Here is a 9999-nt window from a genome sequence, read left to right as displayed (position 1 = left end):
GATCAGAAAAAGAAAAAAAAAATGAACCTCTGATAATGACGAGATAAATGGCACTTTATTGCAGAAGTAAAACTTGTATACATTATGTATCCAAATCAAATCCGTACCTTCAATTTGAATTCCAGCTGCGGCATCACAGAAACCAACAAATTAGGATCTATTGCAAAGAGCTCCTGAATAAGGTCAAAGACATGCTCTGACAAGTCACTAACAGAGGACTTTCCAAGCACCAATACCTGGTTGAAAAACTAGATTGTAAAGAAAAAACAAATGGGAAGTTAAAACAGTGCTATAAATGAAATCTTAACACTACATTACTACACTAACACCCCGGTCACATCAAGTATGACTTGAAATCGTGTGACTTACAGTGAAGTTGCACGATTTCAAAGTCGGGTGAGATACCAATTTCAGGTGCGATTTGCAAGACATCTGACACAGTTGTCTATGAAAATCACACCAAACGTTGTACATGTACTACTTTAGAAATCGGTGTTGGTCTGGCTAAGTCGGAACAGCACCGATTTGACTGATCTAATTGTGGACAATAGGGTGCGACTTGGCATACGATTTGCAAGTAGCATGGCAAGTAAATCGCATACCAAGTTGCACCCAATGTGGCCGGGGTATAAGAGCACATTGACACTTCTGCAACTTGCCATGCAATATTAGCGTCCAAAGATGCATGACAAATCACATCCCATGTTTCCCAATGAGTACCATTCATATCTGAGCGACCAGAAAGTAGTTCCTGCACTACTTTGGTCCAACTTTCAGGAGACTTGAGGGCCATAGACTTCAATGTAAACCCTCCTAAGGTGCATGAAAGTCGAACCTGAATGATATACATGCGACTTGTGTGTGACTTTGTACAGCACAATCATCCTTGCTCAAAGCCGAAGTCGCACTTATACAAAGTTGCATTATAGTCACATCAAGTCGCACTGTAAAGTCACAATGAAAAATGCACGATTTTGAAGTTGCACAAGTGTGAATGAAGTTTACTGATGCAAAACCTTATTGAGTGAGATCAGCTGTCTAATATTAGTTTTGTAGCTCACCCTAAAAATTTACACGAGGGAAAAGATCAGGGGGTATAATAAGCAGTAAAGAGCTTTAGTTTCTGCAACTGCATTATTTATTGAAGGGTGGGGAACACATTTTTCACAATTCCAAAAGTGTATAATGGTTTTGACTTGTTCAGTGTTATGCTGTTCTTACACAGTTATGTAAACTAATCTAAAATAAATTACAGCCTATTGCAAAAATCATAAATCTAAGGTTGCATGTAAACAGTATTGTAAACTTACATTTGCAATACAAGGCTCAATTGTTTGAACGGTCCTCTTTAAAAGTACTTTGGCAAGGTCAAATGCTTGCTTGTTAAGATTCTGGGGGAAGAAAAATGGCAGACCAGAAATGTTTTGTGCATATAAACTGGCGAGAAATTTTGGTACAAATCAAAAACCCAACAAAATGTTATATGTAAACAAACAGCCTAACTGAAGTCCTTCTGCCCTCATCCCACACCTTTCATATATTGTATCAGAAGATATACAGTGGATATAAAAAGTCTACACACCCCTGTTAAAATGTCAGGTTTCTGTGATGTAAATAAATGAGACAAAGATAAATCATTTCAGAACTTTTTCCACCTTTAATGTAACCTATAAACTGAACAAACTGAAATCGTTTAGGTGGAGTGAATTAAAAATAAAAAACAAATACAAAAAATTTTGGTTGCATACATGTGCACCCCCTTCAACTAATACTTTGTTGAAGCACCATTTGATTTTATTCCAGCACCCTGTCTTTTTGGGTATGAGTCTATCAGCATGGCACATCTTGACTTGGCAATATTTGCCCACTCCTTGCAAAAACACTGCACATCTGTCAGATTGTGAGGGCATCTCCTGGGCACAGCCCTCTTCAGATCAGCCCACAGATTGTCCATCGGATTCAGGTCTGGGCTGTGGCTGGGCCATTACAAAACTTTAATCTACTTTTGGTGAAGCCATTCTTGTTCCTCTTCATGTTCAGCTTTCTAGCAGAAGCCTGAAGGTTTTGTGCCAATATTGACTGGTATTTGGAACTGTTCATAATTCCCTCTATCTTGACTAAGGCCCAAGTACCAGCTGAAGAAAAACAGCCCCAAGCATGCTGCTGCCACCACGCTTCACTGTGGGTATGGTGTTCTTTTGGTGATATGCAATGTTGTTTTTGCGCCAAACATATCTTTTGGAATTATGGCCAAAACGTTCATCCTTGGTTTCATCAGATTAGAAAACATTTTCCCACATGCTTTTGGGAGACTTCAGATGTGTTTTTGCTAAATTTAGCGAGGCTTGGATGTTTTTCTTCGTAAGAAAAGGCTTCCGTCTTGCCACTCTTCCCCATAGCCCAGACATACGAAGAGTACAGGAGATTGTTGTCACACATACCACACAGCCAGTACTTGCCAGATATTCCTGCAGCTCCTTTAATGTTGCTGTAGGCCTCTTGGCAGTCTCCCAGACCAGTTTTCTTCTCGTATTTTCATCAATTTTGGAGGGAAGTCCAGTTCTTGGTAATGTCACTGCTGCGCCATATTTTCTCCACTTGATGACTGTCTTTACTGTGTTCCATGGTATATCTAATGCCTTGAAAATTCTTTTGTACCCGGCTACATCCCAACTCCTCCAATTAACCTCTTCTTTTGCACGCACACAGTCCTCCACCCACACTGACGGGAACACCCTGGACCTCGTTTTCTCTCATCTCTGCACCCCCCACAACCTCACAAACACCCCTTTCCCTCTCTCTGACCACAACCTCATTAAGTTCTCCGTCTTCCCGTCCTCAAACGTCAAACCATCACCAGCCGTAACCTCCGCAACCTGAACCCGGCCCCTCCACTCTGCAGCGGACTGTCTTTACGACAGTATTCTTCCACTGTCCTGCCGTGACCTGGCCACTACTGCATATAACAACTCGCTGTCAGCTGCCTTAGACTCCTCAGCATCCCTAACCACACGCATTAGACCCCAACTGCGTCAACCCTGGCAGAACGACCACACCAAAAATATTAAATGACGCAGTTGCGCACTGGAGCGATTACGGCGCAAACCCCGATCCCCTCAAGCGTTCACCCTTTACAAATCCGCCTTCCTCACCTACACCTCCTCCCTCCACACCGCCAAATAAGCCTACTTCGTGACCCTCATCAATACCCTCGCCACCTGTCCTCGCCGGCTCTTCTCCACTTTCAACTCCCTAATCTCTCCCCCCCCACCTCCACCCAGTACCTCACTCACCGCACACGAGATTGCCAACCACTTCCAAAACAAGATCGACGCAATCCGTAAAGACATCACCAATGCCCAATCTACCTCCCCACCTAGCCTCCCTCCCGCGATAACCCCCTCAACTCTCCCCTCCTCTGACCTCGCAACCGCCTTGACCCCCACCACACCTAACATCCCGCACACTAAAACCTCCCCAACACTCCACTTCTTCAGCCTTGCTACCACTGAAGAGGTCACTAAGGTCTTCTCAGAAGCCCGCCTCACCACATGCCCCCTTGACCCTGTCCCCACACAACTCCTCCGGTCTCCCTCCTCCTCCATCCTACGCTCCCTCACCCACATCTTCAATCTCTCCCTCTCTACCGGCGCATTCCCCTCCTTCCTAAAGCATGCACACATCACTCCCATACTCAAAAAACCCTCCCTGGACCCCACCGACCTGAGCAACCTTAGACCCATCTCCCTGCTCCCAATTTCATCCAAACTCCTCGAGCGCTTAGTATACAATCGCCTAAGCTCCCACCTCAATGACAACCTCCTTGATCCTCTACAGTCCGGATTTCGTCTCCTACACTCCACCGAAACCGCCCTACTCAAAATGACTAATGACCTGCTAATGGCCACTACTCAGTCCTCCTACTCCTCCACCACTCCGCGGCCTTCGACACAGTTGACCACCCCCTCCTCAAACTATACTCCCTTGGAATCAGAGACTCCGCCTCTCTCCTGGCTTTCCTCCTATCTTTCCCAACGCTCCTTCAGCGTTACCTATAACGCTGCCACCTCCCCCTCTCTGTTGGGGTCCCCCAAGGCTCTGTCCTCGGGCCCCTCCTCTTCTTCTACACCTCCTCCCTTGGCCAACTGATACACTCCCACGGCTTCAACTACCACCTCTATGCTGATGACACGCAAATCTACCTCTCTACCCCTCGCCTCACCCTTCAGTCTCCGCCTGAATCACCTGCCTACTGAACGACAGACTGGATGTCACTCCACTTCCTCAAATTAAACCTTTCCAAAACCGAGCTAGTAATTTTCCCCGCAGCCTGAGCCCCCCTCCATCATGACCAACAACGCCACCATTAGTCCCACCCCGCAAGCCAAAGTCCTAGATGTCACTCTAGACCCAAATCTGTCCTTCCAACCCCATGAACAATCGCTGGCAAACTCATGCAGGCTCCACCTCCACAACATCTCCAAAATACGTACGTTCCTAACCCCAGACACTACTAAACAACTCATTCACTCCCTTATTATCTCACGACTCGACTACTGCAACTCCCTCCTCACCGGCCTACCTCATCACAGACTATCCCCGCTTCAGTCTATCCTGAACTCAGCAGCCAGACTCATCCACCTTACCAGCCGCTCGGCATCTGCAACCCCCCTCTGTCATTCCCTCCATTGGCTTCCGATTGCCCAACGCATTAAATTGAGACTAATAACATTGACATACAAAGCCATTCATAACGCTGCCCCAAACTACCTTACCGACCTGATACCCAAATACCACCCAACCCGTACTCTTCGCTCCTCACAAGACCTCCTACTTTCTAGCTCCCCGGTCTCCTCCTCCCACGCCCGACTCCAGGACTTATCCAGGACTTCCCCCATCCTCTGGAACTCACTACCCCAATCCATCAGACTGTCACCTACCCTCCTCACCTTTACGCACACCCTGAAAACCCATCTCTTCGGGGAAGCCTACCCCACCCTCACCTAACAGCCGATTTCCTCCACGCCTCCCACCACTCCATCCCCCACAACCACTTCCTCCTGTACCACTATCCCCTCCCTCCTAGATTGTAAGCTCAAAAGAGTAGGGCCCTCGAATTTCTCGTATATTGTTTTGTTACTGTATTGTAACATGTACTGTCCCCCACTATATTGTACAGCGCTGAGCAAACTTTTTGGTGCTTTATAAACACTGTATAATTATAATAATAACCTTAAGACACTAGCAAGAAACTGAAAATGCCTAGCCGGCAGTGGTTATAGCAACTTTTTCTCTATTGCCAGTGTCAAGGACCTGAAGTTGGCAGCATAACCCCATCATAATGGATATGAAGATAACCTGTGTCCTTGAATGCATGATAAATGGGATTTTGTCTTTTTTTAGCAGCCAGTAAAAGGAATCTCTTCCAAAGATGCTCACAGCTCAAATTCAATTCAATAATGTATTAGGAAAATTCTAACCACTACTAGAAATAGGAAGCCATTTATTTCTTCGAAAAGGTCTATTTTCAAAGAAACCAGTGAACTCTAACACCGTTGGGCATGGAGGTCTCATTGGAAACACATTTCTGCATTGCAAAAGGTAAACATCAAGCAACCTCAAAAGCAGAGAAATACAGGGGCACTCTATATGTAATTTGAACCAAGTCATCTAAAATTAGCACTTTGTATTAAATATTATGACGTCAGAAGCTAAACTGCTCCATTAAATTCTAGACCATATATGAAAAGTGCTGACCTTATGAGCGGGGATTAGATTAATGAGGATAGAATCCAGCAATTCTTGTGTAACTCCATCTCCCTCCATGGTTATTGAGCTCATTAAATCCAACATGTGCATTTGAACTTTCTGGTTGTGGCTGTTACTGTAGAATCAAAAACACAGTGAATGTGAATCAAAATTATAAAAGAAAAAAAAAAACTAATACAAAAAGGACTTGCGCACATCGAAGGAACCTGTTCAAAAATGGAATGAAAAATATTAGTAGCAGGTAGCTATAGCATGCTATAGCTATGCATCCAAACAACGTCTGCAGCCTATTTAGAATCGAAAATAGTATCTTCTCCAAGTTGCTTTTTTAGCATAGCACAGGCAGCACCTGCCAACCCACCACTCAAATGACAAAGCCTATGTCTGTATTGCAGGACGAACTGCAGGAGCTCCAAGAAATATGGCACTGGAACTAGTCTGCAAAAAGCAAGTTGCACCAATCGCTTGCTCTAAGAACACTAGTTTTATTACTTCCACAAGTTTGATTTAATTTAAAGTCGAAATTTAGGTAAAAAAAAAATGGTGAACAGGCAGGAATTTTAATACAGAAGAGACATGCTTTGGCTTTTTCACTTCTGCATTAAAATTAATGACCTGCCTGTCCACCTTGGACCGTGAACCACACATACAAAACACTCTATACAAATTCGGCAATGCCAAATCTGACTGAACTCTGGCGCATGCGCAAGAGTGACGTCATCCCTGCCTGGTCAATGACAGCAGCTGGTGGAAACCGGTCCCCAGACGATGTCAGTGGCTGGGCATGGAACAGAGGGCTGCTGTATCGCTGGAGCCAGGGTGAGTATAGTTCCACTTTAAAATCCGTCAGACAACTGCTACACCAACAGGAAATGACTGGAAAAACTGCACAAGTCTTATACCCAGCAGTCCAAAGATAGTGTTCTATTGTTACCAAACTCTTAAGTGACTGAGTTCAGAAAACATATTGCAAGCATACAAAAGCAAAGAAAAAAAAAGCAAAGAATAAAAAGTAAAGCCAAATAGAAAAAAAACAAAGGTTTTAACTTACTTAATAACCGAGAAAAGAGTCTTAAAGAGTTGAATAAATATTTCATTGCAATCCTCCAATTCAAAACAAATGTTGTAGGATTTGACCCAGGCTAAATTCTAAAAAGAGAAGAAAAAAAATATACATATGTAGTCAATGAAAGGTTGAGCACTAACCTGTACACATACAACTTTAATGTCTTAGAAAAAAAAAATTTTTATGCACCAGTAAATTCTATATCTTGTACAGTAAAGGACACTAAGCCTTAGACAATGGGTTATTTGCCAACATCTTCAGGTGACTGGACAATGGGAACAATTCCAGTGCACTTTCATATAACCCTACCCATTGCGTGGGACTACAGTTTTGTAGCAGCAATAGGGAGAAAAAGGAGAGGGACCTTTGTCCTGTACTCCAAGATAAGAGCAGGCAAGTCAAAACTCAAATAAAACTGTACAGGACAGACAGTCAGACTATGGTACATAACCAAGTAATATGGGTAACAACATATCAAAGAGCAGCGAACGGCCCATTAAAAAGGGGTCAAAAGACCCTGAACACTTAGATGACAGCTTAAAGCATCTTGAGGCTAAAGTCTGTCTTAGTGGTTTTCTAGGGATAAGTTGAAAATCCACAATGCCAGATAAACAGAAAAGATCTGCTTGACTTATATCACAAGAAAGTTGAGTTGCAAAGGTCTTGAGCTGAACTGAGCAAAGGTAACAGCCTTGAAAGTGGCTACCATGAGGCGCAGAACCCGAATTCAGAAGCTAGTCAAGGGATGCCTGGTTGACTTGAGATCGCTACAACTTGGACCTTAGAGAAGCAGCCTGTTCCCCAGGAAGGAAAATTTTGGTCTTGGCGGTGTCCAAAAATATCCACAAATACCCCAGGCGATGGGAAGGCTGGAGAGCAAACTTCTAGAAGTTGATTAGCCATCCGAAAGCTTGAGGGCATTGATTTGTTAGATGGAACACATGACCATGGGTGAAGAATCTTTTAGCAAAAAGTCATCCTTAGCACTTTTGTGAAAACTTTTGGTGCAGAGGAGAGCCTGAACTGCAGCATGACAAATTGAAAGTGTTGAACTCCCACAGAAAAATGTAGAAAGCATTGGCCTATAGGAAAGATGGGAACTTGAAGATAGGAATCTCTGATGTCTCAATGATTTAAAGAAAATTTCCTGATTTGAGAAAAGCTATAACAGATGCTGCAGACCCCATGCAGAATTTGGGGACATGTAAATATTGGTTTAAACATTTTAGATCAAAAGTGGGGTCGGTGCTTCCATTTGATGAGACTTAATAGCTTTAAATAAAATCCTTTGATCCTTTCCTCTGCAGGAATCGGGACTGCCACTCTTTGTGCATGAGACTGATTCAGGGTAAACCACAATTCCTTCCTTCTTTGAGGCAAAGCTGGGGTATTTGAGTGCAGGTATCAAGGAAGAGCAGTAATAGAAATTTTATTTTGTATTCCCTCAACAGGTTGAACCCAATGTTTTGGGAGGCTCTAAGCCTGACAGGCGCAAGTGCCAACGGACATTCTCTACTATGGAAAGTGAGTGTGCCTCTTCATTGTGAGGGCGGCTTCTGAGTATGCCAAGAGGGTTTTGGGATACAAAGCTTCCAATAAGAGGATGGACCAGCTTTTGATTTAAAGACCCCTAGGTACAGTGAAAGGACCCCATTCAGTAAGAAGAGGTAGAAGTCGTAGTAGAAGATTTAGAATGTTTTGTGTGGTAAAAAAGGTACCTTCCTTATCAAGGAATTCACTAAACAGACATTCGCCACCAAAAGTTATGTCCAAAAGATTGCCTTCAATAAAGTTTCGAAGCACCTATCAATAAAATCCTTAAAGTATTAACTCAAAAACAAAAGTTGAAATTGTAGTTCACCAATCCTTACATGTGGTGGCTGCATTCAGTTTTTTTAGGCCTTTGTTTTCACCTAGTGATCCAGCCAGCAAGTGTTTTGGGTTTTTTTTTTTTTTTACTTACTTTAACAGACCAAGGAGCAGATAGGGGGTTGAGACAAACCATTTAATACTGACAGGGGGTTCTTACAATGCTCAGCTTTTATGTAAAACATTGAGTCCAAAAGGTAAAAAAAACCTGCTTGCTGAAACTGCTTATCTTACCTTTCTCAGCGCACTCTCAGTGTCACATACAACTCCTCCTCCTCTGTTCCGCTTCCTCTTTCTGTTGGAGTACCCCAAGGTTCTGTTCTCTGGCCCCTCCTTTTGTCTCTGTATACCTCCTCCCTGGGCCAACTGATAACCTACTATGGCTTCCAATACCACCTCTATGCTGATGACACCCAGATCTATCTCCCCACGTATCACAAATCTAATAAGCGACATATCAGCATGGATGTCACATCACTACCTTAAACTCAATCTTTCAAAAACTGAGCTTGTAATATTTCCTCCTCTCCGATCCTCCACTCACGACTTTACCATTAAGATCAGCAGCACAACCATTGGTCCTTCCCCTCATGCCAGGGTGCTAGGCGTAGTCCTAGACTCTGACCTCTCCTTTGGGCCCCACATCCACTCACTGGCTAAATCCTGCCACCTCAACCTCCGGAACATTTCCAAAATAAGCCCCTTCCTGACCAATGACACCACAAAACAACTTATCCACACCTTGGTTATATCCCGCCTCGATTACTGCAATTCCCTCCTCACTGGTCTACCATTACACTGGCTATCCCCCCTTCAGTCTATTATGAATGCTGCTGCTAGACTCATACACCTTACCAACCGATCAATGACTGCTGCCCCTCTCTGCCAATCCCTCCAATGGCTTCCACTAACCCAACGTATAAAATTCAAAATACTAACCACAGCTTACAAAGCCATCCACAACACTGCCCCTAGCTACATTACCAACCTCATCCACAGAAATCGCCCACTCCGCTCCTCCCATGATATCCTCCTCTCTAGCTCCCTCATCACCTCCTCCCACGCTCGCCTCCAGGACTTCTCCGGAGCCTCTCCCATCCTCTGGAACTCCCTACCACAGCATGTTCAGTCAGCCCCCACCCTGTCTGCCTTTAGGCGATCTTTGAAAACTCAGTTCTTCAGGGAAGCCTACGCCACCTCCAACTAAGAACAGTACTTGAATCACCTCCGACAGATCATCCCCCTCAGCTATCACCTTTTGTATCACCTCCCCCTTCCTTTAGATTGTAAGCTCC

The 9999-nt window shown here is 44.1% G+C and overlaps 1 protein-coding gene across 2 annotated transcripts in view; it reads right to left on the bottom strand.

The window, feature by feature from the left end:
- The window catches only part of PDS5A (PDS5 cohesin associated factor A), a 143292-nt gene that overhangs the window by 91824 nt on the left and 41469 nt on the right, over window positions 1-9999 (bottom strand). For both annotated transcript variants that reach the window (XM_089654028.1, XM_089654027.1), the window contains exons 5-8: window positions 6821-6918; window positions 5758-5884; window positions 1311-1391; window positions 108-248 (exon numbers count right to left, since the gene is read on the bottom strand). In XM_089654028.1, coding sequence (XP_089510154.1) covers window positions 108-248; window positions 1311-1391; window positions 5758-5884; window positions 6821-6918 — 447 coding nt within the window. The remainder of the gene's footprint in view (window positions 1-107; window positions 249-1310; window positions 1392-5757; window positions 5885-6820; window positions 6919-9999) is intronic.

The sequence above is a fragment of the Staurois parvus genome, unplaced genomic scaffold (genome assembly GCF_062004578.1).
Source record: "Staurois parvus isolate SC_StPar_1 unplaced genomic scaffold, SC_StPar_1.0 ptg000734l, whole genome shotgun sequence".
NCBI classification, from domain to species: Eukaryota; Metazoa; Chordata; class Amphibia; order Anura; family Ranidae; genus Staurois; species Staurois parvus.
The sequence above is the reverse complement of the archived record's forward strand: the minus strand, read 5'-3'. Positions and strand labels throughout refer to the sequence as shown.